Source organism: Heliangelus exortis, chromosome 4 (genome assembly GCF_036169615.1).
Source record: "Heliangelus exortis chromosome 4, bHelExo1.hap1, whole genome shotgun sequence".
In the NCBI taxonomy this organism is placed as follows: Eukaryota; Metazoa; Chordata; class Aves; order Apodiformes; family Trochilidae; genus Heliangelus; species Heliangelus exortis.
The window spans coordinates 3,134,345-3,160,626 of record NC_092425.1 but is presented as its reverse complement, the minus strand read 5'-3'; the positions used below and the strand labels follow the sequence as shown (position 1 = coordinate 3,160,626).

The following is a 26,282-nucleotide window of genomic DNA, read 5'->3' as shown; positions in this document are numbered from 1 at the left end:
ATATTTTCCTCATGTGCACTTATGCAGAAACATTTATTTAAATAATGTCCAACAGAACTATTTATTTTTAAGCCCCCTTTTTCAGTGACTGAATTTAAGACCTAGGTTTTACAATGCCTGGTATACAACACTTACATTCAGAAGTGTTTAGTCTTAAGTTATCACTCTAATTTTGTGAGCTTTCCTAATTAAGTCCAAAATGCATACATTGTAAAAACATCAAGTTGACAATGAAGCTGAAAAATGGTTCCAGAACAGGTGATAAATTGGATGTGTTTTCATAATTACCCCATGAATCTTTTAATTTGTTGGTTTAAGTGGGGTTTTTTAATTAAAAAAAGGGGGAAAGTTCATTTAAAATAAATGGAAAGTCCTCACCTTGCACTGAAGTTAATGAATGTGGTCTGTACAACTATAAATCATACTTTATATCTACTGAAATAAGAAAAAGAATTTGGGTTATTACCAAAAGCCTTAAGCTAAATTGTCTAGCCAGATACTCCTGATGGGAGAAAGCCAGAGCTGGAGGGTTGGAACAGATTCAGCTACAGATAAGTGGATTTACAATAATCTCATTAAGAGAATTCTCTCTCATTTCCTAAAATACCTCCCAGTCACATCTCTGTTACTGAGCTTTATTCCTCTATCACATGAAGGCAGTGTATCTTATCCTGCAAATACACTCCTGCTTTCTTCCATTTTTTTTTTCCTCTTTCCCCCTCCCCTTTTTAAGGAGGGAAGCAAATCCAGGACTAAAGTTCTCAACAACCTTCAGCACAGCTTCTTGCTACCCCCACCTGTATCTTGTTATTCCCTGATAACAGCAGTGAGGAACCATGAGCCTTTACTACCATTTCCATCCACACGGGAGTGCTAAGCACATTCCCTTAAAATGTCATTTCACAGGGGTTTCAAGTACGTGTTAATAATTCCTGGCACTGGAATACAGCACCTGTAGCACGACCACGTAGCAGCACAGTTCTTTAAATGCTCAAGTTAACCTTTTAAATCCAGCTCTAAGTTGAATTTAGGCATTTAAGAAAACTTGTTTCATAAATGCAAAGCAACCACCACCACCTAAGTCAGACTGAGTTGCCAGGAGTACAAGTGTGCTTTTTTTTTTTTTTAATGTTTCTGGGAAGTTCAATGTGTCAATGCTCTTTGGTACAAAATCACAGCACAGGTACAGTTCATGTGACATCAGTAAGGAAGATCAGTGTTGTAACTCCAAGGAAAAATAATTACAGAAACATACTGCAAAACCCTGGGCATACACAGCCCAAATAAGCCTGCAATCAACTGATCAGTATATTGAGGGAACTCTGAGTTTCTCCTATTCTTTTTCCCAACTCCCATCCTTTTCCCTCTTAGGATGAAACCATGTTTTCAGCTTCATAGTATTTATATACAGTCATCACTCAGTTCTTAAAATTAGTGATTTTTATATACCAGCTGTGGTTTGTATTGGATTAACTACTACAGCATATACTGATACTTACCCCATTTCATCACCTTACATACAGGCCTGAAGAGTCTCCAGATACATCTCTACCACCCGAGTTTGCAAAAGCAGTTTAAAATTGAGATAGTAAAGGAGTTTTCTGCTAGTTAAACCACACACACCCATTTGGAGGGCTTTGATACAATGGAGAAAATTTTAAGCACTTAAGGGAGAGCCAAGCCAGAACAGGAATCAAATAAGGCAGCAATTTAAACCTTCCCTTTATACAGCAATCAAAGTTTCCATCAAGTTCAGAAGCAGAATGAAAGCTCACACTGCCCAACTAAAGCACATTTTTCCCTTGCTTCTGTTTCACCACTTTCATATTTTTTCCTTCCGGAAACAGGAATAAGTGCAAAAAAAAAAAAAAAACAACCCTAAACATCACCCTGCATGAAGAAATTCTGCTTTGCAGATATATTTAGAGAAATCCCACTGAGACATGGTGGTGCTTCATCTAGACAGCTAATTGTCTGCATGTCAATGACTATAATTCAGATGAAAACCACCATTTAAGCTTCTTGTTCAAAAGTGTTCCAATATGTCATATTCAAGGTATGGTTGCCACCAATTAATTAAAAAAAGATTGATATAAGTGACTTAACATGACAGATATTAAGATAACACAAAACTTAGAATTCAGCTTCAAAAATATTATGCTCTGTGAAGTAGGACTGATAAAACAAGTGTCTTGAGAGATTTACAGACTGCCACTGAACAGATTCATGTATGATAAAGGAAAGGGACTTATTATTTATTATATAAATGTTTTGATACTGGCTTTTTAGCTCCTCAGGGTCTGCTAGGATCAAGCAAATGAAAGCACAAGTATGCACATATACACAGCAGAGCTTTGTGGGGCACATTAAAAGACTCTAAGAAGCTTGTTTCAAATAACAAAACCAAACATCAGCAGAATTTCTTCCTCAGCTAAATTCTACCAAGGATGTATTGTAAGGAACATTGTTTATTGTATTCTTTTGATAACGCACAAAAATATTTGAAATGCACATTAATATTCTTTGTGTACAAACTATAGCAATTGATCCCCTGAAATGAAAAAAAATATATATCTGAATATTCTGTATTGCATTTTATAACTTTAACTGCACTTTAAAAAACCAAGTTGTCATTATTCAAGCTGTGTTCACACTTGTCACTCCATTCAAGACATTCCTAAAATAGCAACATTTCCTTTATATTTCTATTAAGCCAACATAAGGCAGTTTAATCTTTGCTATCAGGTTTTGCTCAACATTGGAAAATAAAAATTGAGTTAACTGCAGAAATCAATACAGAACATAGTATGCTAATTGTCTTTCCCAACAATACAAAACAATAAAAACCAACAGGAACCAGGTAGGCATTAATTTGAGCTTTTGTTACAGATCTGCCATGGTAATTTCCCACATTCTCAGCCAACTTCCTTAAATATCCATCTTGGTTGGAGTGAAGCCTGGGGGAAGGGTGGGGGGAAGGAATCTGCATGTGAGTTCTACCAGTGTCATTTTGTATGAAATGGTTTTAGGTAATAACTGCAGAAATGCTATTCCTGTAGGTATCCACCTTGGCATGTTCTGGTTTGTTTTTTTTTTTTAAATTAAGTCACAGAAAAATGTGCCAAAAGGTAAAACTGAAATCCACTGCACAACTATGGCTCTCAGGCAACCTTGCTACATAGTTTTGGCAAGAGCTACTAAAATCAAGAGGTTTATTTTAAATATAGCCCCATTTTGGACCTGGCCTTGCATTCCTCAAGCAGGTGAGATCTGTAGGACTTTTGCCTGAATTAAGAACTGTACAATCACTCTTTCCATTAAGCACTTTTGTTTAGTGTGTGTTGAATTACACAGCAATGTGTGCCTGTGTGTATACACATATACATACACCAACAGGCACTGTATATATATACACAAGGCCAAACTGCAATTAGATTTAGATTTTGCAACTGTGTCCTTTTTCAAAATTTTATATTCCTTGAGCTCTGATGTTAGCAGCTAGTCCTAATCTGTAAAGTCCTCAGGCAGTTCAAGTTTAAATATAAAATTCCTAATAAAAATGTAAAAATTGGTATGTAGCAGAATATATGGGAAAGAATGGTGGCAAGTAGCATTGTAGGGTCATAAGGGATTCATATCCACAGAGTACAAAAAGGTCAGGACTTGCTCCCAGCTGTACCAGTCTCACAAAGACCTTACTATATCAGCAAGAATAATCCAACAAACCACTTCCCAGAACTGTGTTTTTTATATACCTCAATCCTCTGATACTGTGCCTTTACATTTCAGCATGTTTTTGCCCTTCTGCACTCCAGAACTCTGAAGATGAGATTTTTAGGGTGCTTCTGTGGATGAGTGAGAGATAATAATGAAAAGTGTTAATGTGGTCTTTGGCACCTCTGTCTCCTTAGTAAAGCAAAGTCCTGCTCCATCTTGTCTTTAATAAGAAAAAAAAATCCCATCAGTGGTGCATACTATAAGCACTGCAGAGTAGAACAGGTCTGTACAGCCTGATGATAGGAAAACACATGAAATGGCAATTCTTGCATCTACAACTGTCTTTCCAATCCATTGCACAGAAGCTTGGTCCACTTTTTCAGTTACAGTGTAGTCCTCTTAAGAACTTTGGTTACAGCATTAATGTTTTGGTAAAGAAACAGAGCAGATGCTTTCCTTCCTTTCTTCAGGTAGATTTTTCATTGTCTTCTCCTGTCTTCTGAACCCGTGAATACTTTTTGCAGGAAGATTTGAAGCAGCTGGGAGGCCAAGATACTGGCCAGGAAAAGCTGCAAGGAACAGAGCCTTGCACATTCTTCTCAAAGAAATAAAATATTGGATACCACCACGCTCGAGAGAGAAAATTTGTCTGCGAAGAAACCTTTAAAGTCTGTATTGGCACAAGTGGGTTAAGAGAAAAAGGAAAAACAAATCAGTTTAAAGCAATATAATCAAATGACAGTAGCCAAAACAACTACAAAAATGCAGCACATGTGCATTTAGCCTAGAAAAAACAGAGTATGGAGATGGACTGTGGTCCAAATGTATTCTACAAACAGCATCTTCAACGTGAGGGGATGCTTTGGTGCTGTAAAAATAATTAGGGATGCAAAGCACCCAGGCCTTTTCTGAAAATGTTTCCAGTCATGACTAACAGTTGAAAACTAAAAATGGCTTGAGAGATATGCTCCAGCTCCAAAGTATCCCTGAAACAGCTGCAGCAGATGCCTTCTGAGCAATGTACTTTTAGTTACATTTATAGAAGAAGTGTCCCTAGAATTTTAGGATAGTCTAGGTAATTTAGGTTGGACAGGAATTTTATGGCTGAACTTTTTATTCATAAGCTTAGACAAACAAATCCCATATAGCAATAAAATCTTCAAGGACAAAAAAGGTTTTAAAGCCAGAATATCAGGAATTTAAAAATAAATTTTGAAATGACTTAGTAACACAGATTTTAAGAGCAGCTTAATCCATTAAATATTTCCTTAAACCACACCGATGTGGAACTCCTCACCCCATTTCTTTAAACGCAGTATAAAAACTCTATTTTTATTTTAAAATTAAGATCTTTCTACTTAACCTCTGGGTAGTATTAACAAATGCAACCCATGCATTGATTCTCAAGGTGTTTGGCACTCACCTTTTCATTAGCCATGGAGTGGTACCACCAGAAAAGCCGTGTGGTGATATAGTAAGCAATGATGACATCTATGGTGTAGTGTTCGTGGGCAACAAGGATACAGATGATGCCAGCAGCACTCATCAGCCAGCAGATTAAGTGATACCACCAGAAATGACGTGGTGAATCTGTGAAATAGTGAGGCAATATGAAAAAGAAACTCACACAAAAAAGGCCACATACATTATTATCCACAATCCAAAAAGGAAGATATTTTTTAAAAGGTAATTTCATTAAGGCCACTAAATATAGTCAAGAGACAAGATAGACACTCCAGTTCTTTTAATTGGTAATCTCTGCTCTTTTTACAACCTATTCCCAAGTTAACTTACACTCAAGTGAAAACTTTAGCAGAAATCACAACAAAATACTCCCCAATTCCTAGGCTTGAACTACTTTGCATGAAACCTCTGTTCCATGAAACAGAATACACTGTACAGGGCAGTACAGTATGTGAATTTCAACCCTCTCATTAAAGATTAACAAATGAGAGTGAAACTGTTTCTCAAAATGCATTTAAGCCACTTCAGTGGAAAAGTTCCCCTGTTCTTCTTGAAATGCCTCGGGTGGCACAGTGCCCATTCATAAAGCCCTTCAGCTTGCCAGGAGTTATTTCCCTTGCAGTGGGAGGTTTTGGCACACCTTGCCTTGTGGAGTAATGGTCTGCCTTTATTTTCATACAATATCAGTAAAAAAGTTACAGAGCAAGCTTCCCCAGATGTAGTTGAGGATGTTTTAGGGGCCTGTGCAAAATCATTACTGTAGGAGGACTGAAATTTTGGTGTAAGTGTCAAAACAGTACATTCTCTTGAGCTACCCTAAAACATTGCAGACAAATCTGTATTTACTGATTTTTTTTCCTTAAAAAAAAGAGCCAAATCATCAAGAAGTTGATGAAAACAGCTCCAAGACAGAGATACCAAGGCTAAAAATGTACATAATTGTTCTAGGAAACAATTCTGGAGTGCAGGGCAATAAGTGAAGAGGCAGCAAAGGATGAGAGGAAGAGCAGAGCAAAAAATCCACCAAGCCAGAAATAACAGAAACCTCAGAATTCATCCAGTACCAAAGACATATCATCCCAAGTGCATAAAAGAACACCATAAGCAGCCTCTAATTTAGAGCAATTACAGGTCTGAAGTCCTTGCTCAGATAACATTTTGCTGATTATATGGGAGGCAGAAAAAGGAAAGCAATCAGTTTTTCCTTTACAAAGCACAACTCCACCAAAATATATGCCTAACAATTAGGCAGCAGTCAAAGGGCTCATCACATCACTTACACTCTTTGATGAACAGGTAGATCAGAGTTAATACCACAGTGTGACCACTAAAGAGGAAGTCTCCACACAGGATGTGTGATCCAGTTATGGAGAGACCACCACCAGAAATGAGTCGCAGGATCCTCTGAACCTTGGCCTGAGAATCTCCATTCAACTGCAACATCAGAAAAAAAAGTTAAAAAAAAAAAAAAAGATAGTCCATAAGAGATTCAAGTAGACTTCTTGCCCAAGAGAAAAAGACACAAATTATCTTTTCTGGCTTTCTTTCACATATTCTCAAATAAATAAGCATGCTTACCAAAGCTGTCAAATGCTAAAGATCACCTTCCTAACACCACCATTCTGTTTATGCTTTCCCAGGCTATTTAAAAATATACACTCTATGATACTGAGATGCACAATATACTGCAAAGGTAAGCATTAAAGAGAAATAGGCCAAAATATTTGATAACATTGTCTTTTCTTAAAAGGATCCTGCAAGAAAAGCTTGCATTTGAGTCTATGAAATAATATTGACCTGAGGTAACCCACCATGTTAAGAAAATCATTGCTGCAGCAGCAGTATGATTAGTTTGAGCCTCAGAAGCACATTTACTAATTTGGTAGCAGCACTATTTCAACACAGGTACCTTAAAGTATCTTAACTTTAAGCATCTTAAGTGCAGCTACAGCTCAAAGCTCTTTCTGTATCACATAACTTGAGGTTTATCACTACGTTTCTGAAGACCTCAAAGTAATTTGTGCTACTGAGTAACACTTGCAACATCATCTTCTATTTGCTCCAGTGAGCCATAAGGGTTCAGGCAGAAACTAAGAGAGGAATTAAGGAGCAAAAGCTCTTACCTTTGGTGCACACTGAAAATGCATCCCAGGCACAGGTAAGGTGGTAACATACATGGTAATACAGCGGTAGAGATACAAAGTTCCTATTATAAAAAAGAACCTGCGTCCCACTATTGATCTGGAAGAAAAGGGTGGAAAAGGATTGAGTACAAAGTTTACATGCAGAATACACAGAGCTCTAGTTTTATTCTATAGATATATCCAATCCTGCTCTTCCCCACATGCTTCTCTCAGTGAAATACTAAGAATTTTTCCTTTAGATTCATTCTTTTTATCTATTGTAAGCCAGTTGAAAACCATACAGTCTATACATATAACATATTGCTAGTTCATAACAGTATAGAAACACCACAAAGCTCCCACCAAAGCCATCCAACCAATTCAATCAGTCTAACTCAGGTGCTGCAGTCAGGCATAGTTTTCCTTGACTCAGAGACCTTTTCTTTTTAGTTCCATATTATAACCATTTAAATATGTATATTTTAAGAAAGTGAAGGAAAAAAAAAGCTTCTAGTTTAACTGCAGTGGATACTGGCTTCCTCCTCAAATTTGGATGAGATTTTTTTCCATCATTTCCTCTGCTTAAACATTTGCCATGTCAGTTAATACACTATGAAAAGTCTAATCTCAGATTAAGTTTGACCAGTGCAACACAGGTGTCAGAAATTCAGATTTTACATCATTATTAAATAGAAACAGAGGAAACCTATGTTTCTGTATTCAGCATGGACACTGGAATATTTTCTAAATAAGTCACCTGTCATTTTCCTGCCAGTCCTATTCTACAATATTGCTACAAGTAAGATTTCTTCTTATTCTAGGTAAGATTAAGTAAGAAATCTTAAGTAAGATTTCTTCTATTCAAAGTAAAGAAGAGAAACCATGTTCTGAAAATGTACTGCAGAGAAAAAAATATATAGCTACTTACTTGTACCTAAGGAACAACCATTGGAATATCCATAATCCAACTAGTATCATTCCATTTATTTCTGATACAGAAAAAGCCCATTTGACACGATCAATGTAATCAAAAAATTTGTCAGGCAAGGGAGGGCTTAGTTCCTTTGGAGGTACTCTCTCATGGACCACAGTGATCATGACAGTTGTTAAAATCAAGTTGAAGAGAGCATAGACAAAGGCAATGCCTGTTTTCCACCATTCCAGGGGAAATTTGTTCCTAGACTCTGCAGGCATAGAAATCTGGATGTAATCAGGATATTTCTTGGATGTTTTTCGCAGGCCATTAGACAGCCCCTTTGGTTTGCTGGTGCCATTTTTGTTCTCTTCACTGACTGAGAGAGTAGGTCGTGAGTAGCCATTAGAAGTGTCATTGTTCTGACCCTCCATGTGCTCTTCAAGCTTTGCTGTCTCTATGGTATTCATCCCCAACCCCTGTGGACAAATCAGTGACCAGTATCTGGGCTCTCTGAAGCCTGTTACTCCTCCAAGTCCAACGTTCTTGTTCCTAGATGATTTCTGTTAAATTCTAAAAAGTGTTCATTGTGCTTTCACTATTCAGGTACTGTAAAGGAAGTTGTGGAGACAAATCTTTCTTTCCTCCAGAGCTGTATCACCTGCAGAAAATCCCAAAACAACTGCTAAAACCAGATCTGAGTTAAGTACATGAAATTATGCAGAAGCAGGACTGAGTTTAATAGGTTTACTTATAATTTCTATTTCCCTACAGTTAAAATATTTTCAGAACTGCACTTCTTTTAGCTGTTCAATATTTATGATTACTATATATAAATACAGGCTCAAAGTGAATTGCCATTTATCTAAAAGTTACAAGTTTATCTACATTCTGTAATGGGTTGCCAACACATTTCTTGCTCATGTGACACTAAAGAATTGCAAGCAAAAAAGCTGTATTACAGAAGTACTGGTCACTCAAATGCCCTCAGAACTGAGAACATAAATCTATTTGTAATATATTTTAACTTTTATAAAAGCATTGATTACTTACCCTGTATAAAAATCTTTTCAGTAGTAGAAATTGAGCAGATACTCCCTCTACCTCTTGAGAGGGGTTTTGCAATTCTCTCATTTAATATTATAAATACACCAACAACAGAAGTTGTCTTTTAAGGACTAAATCCCTACACTTACCCAGATAGAATGGAAAAGCTTCAAGGGTATTACTTGACTATTGGTACAATCCAACTTTTACCAGTTCTGTGGAATTCTTTCTTTCTTCACCAGGATTCCAGTGACGACCTAAACAAGGGAAAAGAAAAAAGTATCTTTGAGCTCTTTTATCATTCTGAACACTGCTGAGCAGTTTTGCCTTAACCGTGGGATGGCATCTTACAACTCTTCTACTGTTTGGTCCCCAGACACCAGAGGACCGGATTTGGTAACTAAAGAGTCTGATACTCTTCAAAGATACATCGTATCCTGACACCATCACAGGCTTAGAGTCTCCTCCTAGTTAGTTACCACTAGCTTTTAAGAGAGAAAGTTACAGTATCTGTTAAAGAGCAATTATTTATTATCTTTTAGTGCTAGAGCAAGGAATTCTGGCAATAATCCACATGTGTAGAGCATAAACAAAGACACTGCTCACTTTTGTGTCTTTCCTAGAACAAAGATTTTGAGAATGGTCAGAATTCTATCTGTGAAATCAGAAGCCTTAAGAGAGTAATTAAGTTTAGAAGAAACCTCAGGAGATCTCTGGCCTCTGGCCAGGATCAGCTATGACATGAGATTAAGTTGCTCATCCTGCTGTGTCTTTTAACACCTCCAAAGATGCACACCCTCTCCAGGCTTTACTGCATGGCTGTTTCCATAGTGCAAGCATTTGGGTTGGGTTTGTTTGGGTTTTTTTAAGCACCTTTTTCTAAATCCACTTATTATAAATTCTGTCCTTTGTGTCTCATCCTCCCACCACTGTGGAGAGCCTGTCCCTGCCATTCCTGATGACTTTCCTTGTAGGGATGAAGTGGCTGCTGTTAGGTTCCCCTGAGCCTTCTCTTCAATCCCCATCTTCTCCCCACCACCCTGACACCTCCTCTGCTGGGCTCACTTTCTGCTTATGCATTTCCTGGATCAAAGACCCAAAACCAAACACACCATTCTAAATATAGGTAGGAAGTACAGAACAGAGAGAAATAATCATTTCCCTCTAAACACCAGCTATGTCTCAATTAAATCCAGCTGAAGACTGCACTGGCTGCTTTCACTGCCAATTCACATTGCTAAATCACTTTTCAACAGATCCAGAAGAACCTTTTTCCAAGAGGCTAAAAGATTCCCTCACAACTTCTTAACTCCACTCTTCTTCCTGCTTCATCCATTCTCTACATAATCAGCCTGTTGCAGTATTTCAGATCTGGGCAGAAAAATCTGCTAACCTGAACTGACCCTTCAGTTCTGGCTCAGCTGCTTTGGAAAAAAAAAAAGCAAAAAAAGGTGCTCTGTCACTGCAGATTTTTGTAACATTGGAAACAAATGTTTGGCTTGCATCCTTTTTTCCATTCATTAGAAGTGACTGTTCTAAACACTGTGCAAAGAGTGAAAGTCACTGTACTACCCCAGTCTTATCAGGCAAAATAATTCCAAAAGAGTGCCAAAAGAAACCTCTGAATCATGAGGGTTTTATGTCACTTGCTGTCAGAGTGCCTCAGGCTTCTCTCTGCAAGTTGCCTTCATTCTGACACAGCTTTGCAAACACTGTTGAAGAACCACCACCCAAAGCAAGATTCCCCTAACAGATTTGTTAGGAGCCTGGCAGCACATGATGCCCACATCCTTTCTACCTCACACTAAAGCTGCAGATTATTGGCTGTGGGGCGGGGGGCCTGGCACAGGAGGCAGGGATGGATGTTTCAGGCTCGTTTGTGAAATCCTCTGCCTGTTTCCTGAGGCTAAAGGTTGTGCTTCATAATGGAAAGCCAGAGCCAGGGATTAGTCATCACTTTCAGTGCAGGGTGGTGAGGAATGACAGTGACTAATATGTGCTTTCCAGTGACTCTGCTCCAGTTTATCAGCCAGCAAGCAGCTAGAAGAGGAAGTCTTACATACTTAGAGTAAATTTATCAGTGATACACCCTGAAAATATTTGGGTAATTACTAAGGTAATGTTTGCTAATTTTTTCCCTGTGCTACTTTGAAAAGCAGCTCCAAAATAAGAGATCACATTTAGTTGTGAGGGGTCTTTAAAGTCAGATGCTGACATCTGCAGAATATTTTAGATTAGCAGGTGATAAGTTAGGAATACATGCCCAAGTTGTATAACCCAGACAAAAGGTGTTTTAGCACTGTTTACACACAGGTCCATGCCTCATAATTCTCATTTAACTGAAGACTAAACCAGACATTAATTAGTCTTTGGCAAGGCACAGGACATTAAAGAGGCAACTGCTGAAGTGTGAGCCCTACCTAGTGGCAGCAGAAAGACACCACATGAATTCTCAGGACGGGGCACATTTAAACCTGAGCAGTATCCCACTGTACTTCACATATCATTCAGTTCCACTACTGACACACTACAAATTATGGATTTCTCCACAGAAGCAACACCTGCTGTGTTCAGAGCCTTAAGCAATGAAAATATCCCTTTTCAAAAACATTAATATCTCCTCCCTGTCCCCCTCAGGGTGTCCTATATTTGTATCCTGATAAATATGTAGTGCCAACACTAAATATCTAGCACAGTACACACTGTCAAACAAATGAGGGTGACTGAATACCTCCTCCTCTCTCCTCTCCAAGAACTTGCAGATAGCTTTCAGCTTGCTCAGCTCTGAGGTGGCTGCCTGGAAAGCTTCACTAAGATTAGGTTAAGAGGGATGATACAGACACAACAGCATAAAGTTCTCACAACCAACACTCCCAGTAAAATAGAGATGGGAATACTCCAGCCTCTTTTTCAAGCTGTTTGTTTACAGGCTCAGACACTCAAATACTGAATGTTTGTTACCCTCTCACTTTTTTTTTTTTTTTTTGGCATGTTTTCATGCTACACTTTCAGAAGTAAAACTTGGTAAATTTAAATTCCACCACGAGAATTTAAGACTCCTGAGTGACAACCATGATCAATCCACACAGATAGTTAAGTAGGGGATTACAACAGCAGCACAGAATCCTTTCACATTAAGTTACTCAAGCTTCCAGTTTGCAATAACCCAAACTCTATCAACTTCCCTATATGCAACTCAACTATTTTACCCACAAGTTCAAGCACTACACAGTTAAAACTATTTTTAAAAGTTATCACAATCCAAGCTTTCCAATGCAGTCCCATGGTCTTTCGTAAATTTGTTCAAGTGTTCCATTAGCTCAAGATTTTCTATTAATAGAAGAAAATACTTTCCACATTATGCTGACAAGAAAAAAACATTTCCTTTTTATATTATTTAATTAGCCAGGGAAGACGACACTGTTTAGCTTTAAATACTAAGCACTCAACCCCTGTACACTTCAACACTTTTTTCTTTCTGCTGCAACTGGATGAAAGGAACACACATTTCCTCAGAATTCTCTCTTCTGCCTGGCACACCACCTCCCCACAACACTGGCTACCACTGGTAAAGAAAGAGGGTGGTAACAGTGGAACAGCAATAGAAAATAATTACAGAATATTATCATAGAATCATAGAATCATCCACCTTTTTTCTGTAATACCTTCCCCAGACATTTTGCTGTCTCCATTTGAGCCTCACCCTACAGGTAAGAAGAGGCCAAAAACACAATTAATGTGTTCTACTGCCCCTCACAGAGCTACAACTTACCTTAGCATCTAACTAAACCTCTCCAAAGTAATTCAGACTCATCTTTGTTATTCCCTTCATTAATAAGTAGGTTCTATCCTGTAGCATTTAGAGGAATCACCAATTTTGTTCTTTAAAACCTTTCTGAATAGCTTCCTGGCTCCTTAAAACCCTTTTAACAATTTTAAACATAGCAATGAATTTACCTATCCCAAAAAGATGGATCAAAACATAATGCACTAAATCCAGATCACATAATCTCCTAAAATTGCTTGAAGACAAGACAGAAGTCCCTAGTTCAGGATTTGCCATACAAACTGCCACCCACAGGGGCATCTTTCACCCTGGAGAAGCAGAGACTCTGAGGTGACTTTATAGCAACCTCCCAATACCTGAAGGGGGTTACAAGAAAGTTAGGGTAGGGCTTTTTATATGGGTATGTGTGCCCTCAGTGCAGCAGGAATAATGAGAATTAGTTCATGCAAACAGCCAAGGCCAGGCAATTTTAACCCACATTAGAGGTCAATATTAATTTTATTTAAGTAACTCTGCATGAAGCAGAGTTCTATTATAACTACCTCTATTATAGATCTGTATAAACAAAGATAGGGACCTCCAGTTACCCATGTATCAGGTGGTTTTTGTTGTTTTGAGGTTTTTGTTTTGTTTTTTTCTAAAAATAAAAAAGGACAAGAACAGAAGGAATTTCTAAGGCCACAGAGCCAATCTATTTTTTCCTCTTCCTAATCCTTATGTTCTTAAGAACTTGAAGAGTCTGTCTCTGATGGGTTAAAAAAAAAAACAAATAAATAAACCAGAAAGTCTTTTAATAGTATGCACATATGAAAAAACATTTAAAGAAACTGTTTTTAAAAAGGCTTTTGCACCACACTGCTCTGGCACAAGATACAAATTGAGTTACCATTTTGTAGTTTAGTCCTTCATAAAGCAGAACCTTTGCCCTACAGCAGATGTATTATCCTTTCCTAAAACTTCCCAGATGAGTTCCCATCATTCAGTAGCTCTCTCAAGGCAAAGAACACACAAGAAACAGGTTTTCTACACAGCAGTGTTAGCATTCCAGCAACAACTGGAAAGCTATCTCAAAAATGACATCCAATCCCTGAGCAAATCTTATTTCTTGTTAAAAAAAAAGCACATTGTGAGCTGCCTTAAGTACTGGATACTCAGGTGTGTGCACCAAAAGCAGAAAAGTAGTTTGCATCTTGAGTAAAGACATCTTCCCAAGCCAAAAATGTTCCCTCCTACTTTCCTGGGATGGCTGTGCCCTAACAAGTTATATCACCTTCAAATCTGAAATTATTCAATTCCAACAGAGTAATTCATTATCCTTGTCTAGAAAGGACTACTCAGAGAAAGCTCCCAAGTTTCCTCTTGTCTGACAGAAAGATTCATGAAGCAGGTTTGTACATCTCTGAGACCTATTCACCTCTGCTTCTAGGGGGCAACAGCACAAGCCCTGTGATGGCACAACCTGTGATCTCTTATTCTGCAAGGAAGCAGTCAGGGCAGTCACCTGAAGTGCCCAGGCTCAGAATTCACAGTGAATTTCTGAGGCCTGCTCAGACACCAGAACACTGAATATTCATTGGTACACACATAACAAGACACTTCCCAGCCAAAACTCTAAGTTTCCACTAATCCTCAACATTTGAGCTGAAGTGCAGGCTTCCCAGCACACAATTTAAAACAAAACCAAACCAAAAAATCCCCACCAAAATCAAACAAAAATAGAGAACAAGTTACTATTCAGTGTAACTACACAAATCATCACACGTACAGGAGGCAGAATAACAGAAGGGCCAAAATTGATTGAATAGTTTTGATGCCTTCAGCTCTTAAGGAAAAATGTCCTCTTGAGCTAAGGTACAGATCAATTCATGAGTACATCTGGCCTCCAAGCCTTGCTCCCCAGACAGATTTTCTTCAGGTGAAGGAAGCATTTCAATCTCTTGCCTCAGACTATGTCTAACAATTTGTTCATGATGTGTTTATATCAAAGATGGTGAGTTTTAGCAGAGAAAAAAAGAGCAAACACTTTATAGTTCAAACAATGCCCAAGAAACTCTAAACTAAGAAAATGTAAAGGTTTTAGAGATGTACTTATTTCCAATTCACATACCTGAAATTCAGTGACAGAGAACTGTGGGGGGAGAAAAAAAAAACCCACCTCAATTTACAAACTGTCCCAGACCTGTAGCATTCATGAAAACAGGAGAGGAGAGGTGTGGAAACAGTGTTTTAAAATGGTTATAATAGCAACAAGACAAAAAAGTCATCCTAAATAACAATGCATTTTCTGCCCACTAAGACCATTTCATTGAATTACACCACAATTATACAACAACAAAAATACTGTGCCCTGCAATTTACAAGCCTTTTGATGAAAGAAAAGCTTGTAATCTGATTTGAATTGGAAACACTATAGAATATCACTATAAATGCATGTGTAGATTTTTCATGTTCCACTCTCAGCAATGCATGACCAAATCACAAGTTATGTACCATCACTCTAACAACTGCTGAGTAATACAAACCATTAAAACTGAAGCAAACATTTTCCTAATAGTGTTCCAGAATATTAATCAAAACATTAATATCAATTCTTTGAGCAAATTATGTGAGGCTTAAGTACAATACTTTGCTGGTAGCTGCTAAGCTGATGAATTTTAAGGAGTGTCTGCAAATTCAGGATATAATCACTGAAGCAGATGGAAGTTTAAACCCACAGCACTCAAATCTCCAGACTAACTACCAGGCTCAGTGTGGCACCTTAGAAGGAGCAATGCCTGTAATATTTCTTGTTTCAGAGCCAAACAGGATGCCACAGCCCTTCCTCTCAAGACTGAAGTCCATCATGGAAGTTAACACATTTCTAGAGAAAAAAAACAACACTGAAAAGAGCTGATTTTCACTTTTAGTGCACAATCACTTTTAATGGTCAATACAGACTTCAAACCATTTCAATCAATCCTCTTTCTCACAGGATGGAAAGAGAAACAACTTCACTTTGGAGAAGATTTCTGGGACATTTTCCGCATCAAGTAGAGTTGTGGGTTTCTTTGTTTGGTTTGTTTTTTAACAAAAAGTGAAAAATTACTACCTATAGCTTTGTGCAAAATATACAACATAGGCAGTGAAACAACAGTTCTGTTAAAACAAGCCTTCACTTCACCTTCACAACTACAGCAAATTAAGTCTCTTATATTGGCCCTGTTACTTAAGTAGAACCAAGTTTTGTGCTCATGAGCTGCTAGAAAATGAAGTTGGTATGCCACAGGACAGGAGTGAACTCTTGTGAAGTGACACACTCAAAATGGTGTATAAAATCATAGTGAAATCAAATGAAGATAAGTCCATGCTTCAGAGAATGGCACTGTAAAGAACTCTTACACAGCATCCTAACAGACTAGAACTGCATTACAAAAATTAAAAAAAAAAAAAGACCACAAGCTTTGGTAGGAATTTTATCAGGTTCCTAAAACACAGGAATAAAAAGTAATGAGTTCACTTTTGAAACTACAATCAATAGTTTCCCTCTACTCATGAAACACATAAGTTACCAGAAAAACTAGTAAGCATAAACCAATCCAGAGCAATTACATTAGTTCAGCATTAAACAAACTGCTTTCAAAATTCCTTTAAATGCTTTCAGTTTTATATTGAAATGGTAATACATACATTTGAACCAGAGTAACAGGCAGAAGATGAAATTATAGAATTCTGCATTGTGTGTTTTTAGTACTGCTAAGACAGTAACACAGCATTCCAATTTTTAAAATGTCCTTCTGAGGCAGCAGCAGGGATGGGAACAGCTTGCTTCAATACACTCTGTGTTCAGTCTCAAACCAAGACATGGGCAGTGCTATTTGGCACCCCTATAAAGCATCTACAAACAGGGAGTGCTGTTTCCCATTACAAGGTTGATGTGGGGAAAGTACAAAAAAAAAAAAAAAAAAAAAAATCAGATGATTTGTAATTATTGGAGAAATGTGCAAGAACCACCAATGGGCTACAGGATTATATTGTGCCTTCCATAGAAAAGGCAGAATTAACAACTGTGGGGCATGACCTTCTCTACTGCTCTTTTCCTTTAGCAAATTATGTCACCTGAATAAGGAGACTATGTCCTTATTTAGGTCTGCTCCACTAACCAACCAGAGCTAGAGGGAACATAAGCAGGAACCTGGGTGTGTGCATAAGTAAACATTTTGTCACTGTTATGTACATTTCACATAACTGAAACTAATTGAGAGAAGTCTTTCAGCACTCCTCACACAACAGTTTCAAATCTTAGGGAGCTAAGCGGAATAAAAGCTCGAAAAAGAGAAAAAACAGAAATGCAGCTCAGCAAGAAAAACCAATCAGTGAGAGCAGGTGACTTCTTAATAAAGGACTTACACAGATGCAAGTGTTCAATTCAAAAATATATTAGGGAGGTAGCACGTGCCAAAAAAAATTGTGGTAACACTTCAGTGAAGGAAAGCCTTTCACATGGGTTTTAAGCTAGGTCCTACAAGATCCAGGTTCCAGACAGGCTCTGGCAGAGGCTTATTCTTAGAGGCTGGACAGATTCCTGCACTCTGGTAGGGTTACTAACTGCCATTTAATTTACAGTTAATCAAGATTTTAAAAAGAAAGACAAACCAATCAACCAAACTGAGGTTCTAGTACTGGAGGCATGAACACCAGAGATCTGCAACTAAACGAAACACTCAATGAGTGCAAACTCCAGTAAGTTTTGGTAGTTCACAGTGACACTCAGGGCTTGCACAGAGGTGAAAACTGAATAAACACACTAGTATGATTTAACCCATATCAGTAATTAAAACTTGGAGCATTTGAGTTTATGAGAGTAGCAAGACTGATATGGGTCTAAGATACCTACAGAGATAGTAGGCCAAAACCAAAACCCTCTGCCAAATGAATCAAGGTTCTGTAGCTAATATGAAATATGGTGATTTATGAAAAGTAATAGGTTAGGGTATGCCTTGAAACACCATATTTCACCAAGAACATTACCAACTGCCTTGGGAGTTTCTGAAAAACAGTGATTATGAACTGCTGCAGGCAGCTTGTGAATTCTCAGCTGGGGGATCAGAATGAGCAGCTTAAGTATATTTAGTTTCCTGGGTTTGTTTTGCTCACTTTGTTCCATTTCTTTCACAATGCCTATCACTCTGACCATCAAAGTAGCACTAATGTAATTGAAGATACACATTTAATTGCTAGTTGTACTCCAAACTTTTCTGTTCAGTTTCAGCCATGATGTATCTTACCCCAGAAATTTAATACAATCTATGCAATTTAATACTCCAGATTACTGCTGAATCAAGGATAATCCTGAATTAATTTATTTTAATTTTCAGTTCAGTGTAAATAGCCCAAATGAAGCTGATGCAACTTTCAAAACATTCAGTGCTGCACCCACGGGGCTCAGCAGCTTTTCCTCAAGGAGGAAAAAGAATACAACCCCAGTCCACTTTGCATCACTACTCACAGGCAAAAAAATCCACTGCAAAGCTTAGTGTGAAGCTCACTGCATTTCACAGCATTCTAGGAAGATTCAGCCTAAGGAGGCCTGAATATACAAAGAATAGGAAACACAAGACTACAGAAGGGAGCAGCAAGAAATTAACTCTAAAAGCCAGGAATAATAAGACATTGTTCTGTGACACAGCAAAACTCACCCTCTGAAAGCCCCACAGTTTACTGACTGCAGCAACTTAGATTTTGTTTACACAGTTTATAAAGAATAAGTGGGATGTCCTTGGAATTTAAACATGGCAGCTGCAAGTTAATCTGCATAAACTGGGTAAGGTAAGTGAAAGCCAGACACCTGCTTTTTTGTTCAGGTACCTTCAAGTGAACAGGACGTTCTCCTTTTCCAGGGTTACCATCTAAGAAAAAGTACTTTTTCTTGAAAATTCAAGAGTTAATATTGACTATGTGCTTTCTTACTATAAAAGTGTCTTGTCAGAGTGAGTGCAATGAGGTTTTCCTGAATAATAAGGAAATAATTTTCTTTGACAACTCAGACCTGCATGCTGTTTCATTCTATTTGCAATTATTAACTTGACAGCTTCAGAAACTGACAATCTATTTTAATTTGCTCATCCGTGCAGCAGAAATAGACTTCAGTATTTTTTAATGTTAGACTGCAAAGAACAGGAGGACCCAAACTTGATCCTTCGTATTTTGAAAGGGACTTAATGAGCAGTAGAGCAGGAAGTTTCACACTGTAACCACAAGCATGACCTCAAGGCATTGCAGTCCCCTTGTATTACAGATACTACATGTAAATTAGCTTTAGGGTAAGTAACAGGTTTTCCTGAGGATTATTTTTAGTATACAGTTTATTCCTATTAAAATTCAGATCAATAGCTATAAAGTAGACTTCCAAAAGCAACTATATTGGTAATAGGTACTTTACTCTTTGCATTACACGTATCTCCACACAAGAGCTACACTGGGGAAGAAAAACAGTGGTAATATAAGTGTCCTCGTACAGAGACATTTTTTGTTATTGAAGTTGTAGAGCCTCACTAAAACAGTCAGGTTCAGTGCAGTTGAGAAATACCTTTCAAAAAAGTGCAGAAAGGACATGACAGAGCTATCTGTGTTGCATAAAACTTTCCCAATAGCAGCTCTTAAAGTCTTCTGCATCTGCTGGGACAGTGGTGCCTGTGACATTCTTAGTGCCTGCAGCATCTTTGGGGACAGTGGTGTCCATGGTACAAACAATTGCCCCAGTAGACAGAGATCTCTGAAGACACTGGACCTTGTGTTACATTAATCTTCCCAGCATCTGTCTGGACCACTGCAATACCATACCCATACTGAAAGAAATGTCACAGCATCTGTACTGTGCACTCCCCAACAAAAGAACATTGCAAGCCAAATGCCCATCAAATTTCAACAAAGATCCAAGATAAAGATGTATGCAATTTTGTTACAATTATCTGCCATCTTCAAAGTCTATTTCTATACTGGAAGACTTAACTGTAATGTGCTATTTCTTCAAAAACACTATTTTGCAGACCCTGGTCCTTAAGGAAAACGACTCCTTTTTTAAATCATCACTTGTCTCAATATTATTTTGTTAATCCTTATAAATAAATAAATAAAACCAAACCCACAATATACTGCTTTCCTGTCTTCATGCTTTTATTTGTTATAATACACTGCAAATAAAAATTCTTTGTCTTCCAGAGCGAAAAATACTTGAGATGAGGTCTCTCACGCAGCTGTCTCAGAGACAGGGAGGTACGTGTAGAGTTTTTTGTTGTGGGTTGGTTTGATTTATAAGGCAATGACATTTTTCATAATACTGCATCCAATATGTAATCCTGCTGATGTCTACATAAAAAATTAAGTGTTGAATTCAGAAAAAAACTAGTTTATGAAAACAGGTTTGTTACAGGCTATGATTTTTGTGTCTCACAGTATTACAATCACCAGACACTTATCATCCAGAAAACCAGATGCTCATCAACATGCCAATCCTGGCTCAGTATTTAAAATTTAGTGGTGAAGTCATTCTAGATTCAGATTATCAGCATAAGAATAGGGAAAAAAATAATCCATTTTTGCTCTTTCCAAGTTCTCTTTTCTCTATTGTGTAAGTTCACTTTAAGAACAGTACAGAAATCAATCTCATTGAGGCCTCTATCTACATTCTACTGTCATCACAATTTCATCTAAAGTTTTCTCTGCCCCCCACTTTGGTTTGTCCAAATACCCCTTGTGACTGCACAGAGTGCACAGGGTACACTTGAATATTTTTCTGAAGGACAGAGACTCCAGTATATTTCATTGAAATCAGATATGAATTTTAAGCTTTTCACTAAAAGCAACATAAATCCTATTAAAAAAAAAAAATTGAAGCAAACACATTGACCATTCTTGTAAATTAAGCCCTAGATCATTTAGGTTAGATTAAAATAAAAGAAGTTATTGGTTTCATAGAGAAAAATATCTAAGGCAGTATCCACAAGTCTGCCCTGAGAAATAATAATACACATAAGCAACTACCTTAAATATAATGTAAAAATAAATTTGTTCTTAGGAAAACCATTTAATAAACATAACAAAGTGAAGCTTGTCAAAACTCCTGTAAGGCCCACCACTTCAGAAAGTACTGTGCACCTGCTCACTTTATGCTAATACTTCCATAGAACCATTCACCTATATTATTATCTGTGTATAAATTCATAGCTGTTAAGTGGTTTGAGGATAGATAGATAGATATTTCCTAAGGTCTTAAAAGTATAAAAATATTACAGTTAACTAAACAGCAGCAAGTCTGCACTGCATTTTATGAGTTTTATTATCTTGCCAGAAGATTATGCATTAACTGCTTTTCACGAGGGTTTTGAGTTAAATTTAAGCCAGAAACCATGCAGTGCTAATAGAAATGTTCTTTTGTCACCAAGCCTAGAACTTCAGTTCAGCTGCATTTCAGGAAGCTTAAACCCAGTTTCAACGGAGCACAAATACAGCAACAAGAAAAAAACAAACCCAACAGCAACACATTTTCCATTACCATTACGATCCTTACAGTAACCCTTTTTCTTTCTCAGATGAAATGAAGCATTTTCAAGTCCCTCCTGCTGAGGTATGTGGTACTGTTTTAAGTAGCAGGCACCCAGTGCCCACCTTAAGAACACATAATTTTAGTAGCAAACTAAACGCGTTCCATGCATTACCTATTTGGCGAGAGAAATCAAAACAGCAGGTGCCCTCCCTAATTAGAGCAGCCTCTTCACGAGTAAAATTAAGTCTATTTTACAAGTAAAACATACGTGGAAGAGACTGCAAGTGCCTTCCCGGTCTCTGTGCAGTTCACAGAGGCTCTGGGGGGTGCCATGCTTTCAGTCCACCTGTGCCGTTCCCAACTTACCTACAAAGCTGTGCACGCAAAAGCGTTCGCTGCGGGCAGTTTCTCCTCTAAAGGCAGACTGAAGTCTTTTCTGGAGCCTCAGGGCTCTTAGGCTTGCGTTTTGCAGCTCCTTATGGCCAGACACTCCCACCGCTGAGGTAGCAGCACGCAGAAGCAGCTAGAAAGTTTGTCACAATCTCTCCCTTCCCCTGCAATTTGCTCCTCTCACAGCCTCAGTCTCTTCTCCTCTCTTCCTGACGAAAAGTCCCTCGGCTTTAAGGGCCTCGGCGGAGCCGAACGCTTCTCGCCGAGCTTTCCCGCCCGCAGCGCTACCTCAGCGGTGCCGCGGCTGACGGGCGGCTCCGGGGCGAGGGGCGCCGGGGGGCAGCGCTGGCTCGGGGCTGCTGCTGCCACCGTGTTTACCGGCAGTCTCATGCCCGCCGCCAGAGCCACCGTGCTCCCTGACATCATTCATTCTCTTACACACACACACACACCCGCCCACTCCATTGCCAAACAGTGACTCACCCCGGCGCTGCTGCTATTCAGAGGCAGGGCTAGAAAAACCGGCAGGACCTCTGCGCAGCCCCCGCCCGCTGACAGAGGTGGCGGCTGCCGCCGGGGCCCCGCCCGCCCGCTCCCGGACCACACCCCCCTTCCTCTCCTCCTTCTCCTACTCCTCCTCTCCTCTCTTCCCTTTCCCTATATGCGGTTCTGCGCGCGCGCGGTGCCCACCGCCCCGGTGCGGGCAGGGAGCCTGGTACCGGCGCTGCCTGCGGGATACACCAGGGTCTGGGCAGATGCAGAGATGCGGAGGACCCCTCCGCACCTCCTTCCGCCCCCCCCCCCCCCCGCCTTCCATCCCACCCCCTTGCGTGCCTGCAGCCTCTATCGGATCCTATCTGCCATACCCACAGCCGCCCCCTCAAACCACGTAACATCTCTCCGGAGGGGCTGTTCTGCCTCTTCTGTCGCCAGGAAAGGGTTAAGTTAGCTCGGAAAACGAAATACCGAGGTTTATACCGCACGCCGAAACCGTTCGTGAAGCGATCAGCATTGCCCTCCCCAGAGCCCAACGGGTGGCAGAGGCGCGGCTCCCGCAGCCGCCCCGCACCCCTACAGCCAGGCCAGCACCCGGCAGGGAAGGGCTTCCCGGTTCTGCCGAACTCTGTTCTGGTATGAAGGATGGCCCTCGCTAAATCCCACCCCTCCTCAGCTGTTTCACCCCCGTCTTCGGGCTTGGCTTCACTGGGGAATTTTTTTGGGGTGGAGGGGTCGGGTTACCCCCCCCCCCCTTTCGTATTTAAGAGTTCCCCAGTATTACGTAGCAACCAGATTTTGTTGGGAGCCTTCCAGCAACAAACATGGGATTAGCGGGGGGAGAGAGGGGAAAGAGGTGTCAACACATGCACACCGAAACTCGCTTTGGCCGAGGTACACCTGTCCTGGCTGAAAGGCAACAGGGCTTCAGAGCCCTGGATTCTAGGAAGGCACCTGACCCTGGATTTGTCACATCCCTGGAAAGCCCCCTTCACACAGCGCTTGGTCATTCTGCGTCGTTGTTTTCTACAAAAGCCTGGGGGGAGGGGGAATGTGCTTTATTCCAGCACAGGGTGGAATAATTTTCTGCACTCGCAGAGTTCAGTGGGACAGGGAAACTCTACCCTGATCTAACAGTGACAGGCTGAGTGCTGGTGTAGATAAGGTGCCAGGATTTAAAGTTTTCCCTCCTGCAGGCTTAACACAAATTGTATATTATAACCAGATAAACAATGCAGTTAAACTACTGCTGATCCTGTTGGTAGGTGAATGCACATATGCACCTGCAGTGTTGAATCAAAGAAATCTCCTGGAACCTCTCAGCATTCTTCACTACCAGTTCTGAACCCCACACACATTCCAGTTCCTAGAACTGGTTCATGCATCCTTTAAAACAAATCTGAAAAAATATAGAGACACCACAGACATGGCAGGGTGTTTGCCTTTAACTGGTTATGGAGACATAGGCTTTTGCTTAATTATAAACACTTAATTACACTCAAGTCTTCACAGCATTGGGTTTTACTCAATGACGTTATACAAAGAGGATGAGTAACAGTTCCAGAGTAGAAATAGTGAGAGTAAAAAGTTGTTCCTGCAACCAAACGTAAGTATAGCAAATGCCAGACAGAGCCCCTCCCTCCTCTTTTTTTCCTTTAAATTAAAAAAACCATTTAAGGAAGGAAGGGGAAAAAGAAAGAAGGGAAAGTTACCACACTTTTTCCAAATTATTTAGATCCAGTCATCTGAAACACTGTCCTTTTTAAAAATAGTATTCTTTGAAGCACTGCACTTGAGAAACCAAAAAAAGAACTATGTTACCTCACTCTGTTCAAGGCTACTCTTAACATACAACCCTACAAAGCAATCCTCACAAGTGTGTGACCTGTTGAAGAAGTGCAGAACTTGGTCACTGAGCTCCTGTTGGGTTCAGAGGTACATCTATGAAGAATAGCTTGCAGGAGATGGTCTGTAACTAATCTGGTAACTACTGTTTGCAAGTCTTGCATAGCAACAAACTTTTGAGAGCAAGTAGCGTAACTGCTAAGTCACAAAACTTGGCAGAGGAATTAGCAACACATCCCTTAATCATCACTTTAAACTAGATTAACCTCATAAGGTCTTTTTCAAACAGGAATTATGAGAGATAGACCTGAAGGCTTGCTGAATGATGATTTATTTTACGAGAGAAAAAACCTCTCACACATACAAAATTCTGTAAGGAGACCAACATACAAGTCACATTCCCTCTCACCTCCCAGGGAGGCAGATGGGAGGGAGAGAGGAAGGAGAGAAAAAAGGAGTTTTGAGGGAAAAAAAAAAATACTGTTCCTTTCAGCTGGAACAAACCCAGAATCTTTTTCATTACTGTTTATTTTTTTCTCCTTTCATGAGATCAGCAGGGATATTATTGGAAACAGTAATTCTATAAATGACCACAGCTAGCCTGTGCATTAAAATTCTGACTATTTCCAAAGAGACACTCAGGCAGTTTTCAAAGGCAGCTACCACCAGAATCCTGCTTAGTTCTGCCATGAGACAGAACCAAAGCTCTAAATTGGGGTTTGTGTGTGGGGAAACAAAGGAATTTCTAGTTCAAGCTGAATTTACAGTTTATAGACAGAGTAAACAGTAACAGAAAAAACATTACTTTCCTAGCTAAGCCAAAACAGACATCTATGTAGATTTTTGATAGAAAAGAACTAATAAGAACACTTATTCTAATGAGTTAGCACCTATTTGTAGCCTTTATTATAATAGCTATGTTAAGGGAATATTAAAACATACGTAGGTGTTTTGCACTGAAGTGCCCCTCCGTAAGTTTAGTCCCTCATAATTCTCCCTTGCTTTTTCCTTCAAGTAGCCCACAAATCAGTGCAATCCTGCAAACTACTTCTCAGGAGGCCTAACATTACATTCTGTTCCCTGGTTCTCACATCAGCTCTATTCCATCTATGGAAGTTGATACTCCTACCTTGAAAGAAATCCTGAAGGAACTCCAGAATGATTCATTGCTCCCATCCAACTATGAAAGAATAAAATGCACTAAAGCCAAATGCTTTTAGACTATTCATAGAGAGATTCTTAATCACCATGCACTTGTCATATACTTCACAACACCTAACAGAAGCTTCAACATTTGGGAATTGGATGCACTTAAGTGGTAACAAGAATTCTATGTCTCTCGTTAAGTACTTTAATCAATTCATTAGTTCTTTTTCAGCAGCAAGGGCTTTAGAATTAGGAAAAATCTTACCTTACAGGTTCACCATTAATGTCATTATTTTTTTGGCAACTGAACAATTAGAAGATAATCCGCCACAGAAGTTGTAAGACAAGTTTTTCCATAACTACTCCATAAGCACCACAATTCAGAAGTACGTAGTTCTGCCCTACTTTTACAGGGGCAAGGACCTGAAGAAACACATTTATAAATCTTCCACAGGTAAAAAAAAAAACCACAAGTTGCGCTGCTTAGATAACAAGTCTACCTTAATAAGTCAGCAGAACCTGAGCCCAAGTAAATATGCAATGAAAAAGAACACTTCCTGCTATAAAGCACTAATCTGTCACCATCAGCACTGCCATACAGAGCCTATAAACTTGGACTTAGATCAACGCCACCACTTCGTAAGCAGAGCCGTGGGCACAGGTACCTCGGTGAGATTTACTAAAGGCAACCGAACCCTCCTTGCATCCTCCCGAGTGAAGGAAAAACGAGGGGAGATTGATTACCTGCGGCCTCCCGCTGCGGCCCGGTTCTCCTTTCCCGGCCCGCCCGGTCCCTGCCGCCCGACTGCTGAGGCGCCGCTGCCGGCCGCCCGC

The 26,282-nt window shown here is 39.4% G+C and overlaps 1 protein-coding gene across 4 annotated transcripts in view; it reads right to left on the bottom strand.

Moving 5' to 3' along the window:
- The window catches only part of SGMS2 (sphingomyelin synthase 2), a 40,333-nt gene that overhangs the window by 4,831 nt on the left and 9,220 nt on the right, over positions 1-26,282 (bottom strand). Inside the window, exons 1-7 of one of the 4 annotated variants that reach the window (XM_071742654.1) lie at positions 26,193-26,275; positions 9,414-9,521; positions 8,233-8,878; positions 7,305-7,422; positions 6,462-6,615; positions 5,141-5,307; positions 59-4,387 (exon numbers count right to left, since the gene is read on the bottom strand). In XM_071742654.1, coding sequence (XP_071598755.1) covers positions 4,184-4,387; positions 5,141-5,307; positions 6,462-6,615; positions 7,305-7,422; positions 8,233-8,687 — 1,098 coding nt within the window. In that variant the 5' untranslated portion in view covers positions 8,688-8,878; positions 9,414-9,521; positions 26,193-26,275 and the 3' untranslated portion in view covers positions 59-4,183. Of the gene's footprint in view, positions 1-58; positions 4,388-5,140; positions 5,308-6,461; positions 6,616-7,304; positions 7,423-8,232; positions 8,879-9,413; positions 9,522-21,938; positions 22,411-22,445; positions 22,518-26,192; positions 26,276-26,282 lie in introns of those variants that run through there. The other 3 variants (XM_071742655.1, XM_071742653.1, XM_071742652.1) reach the window with 3 other exon arrangements.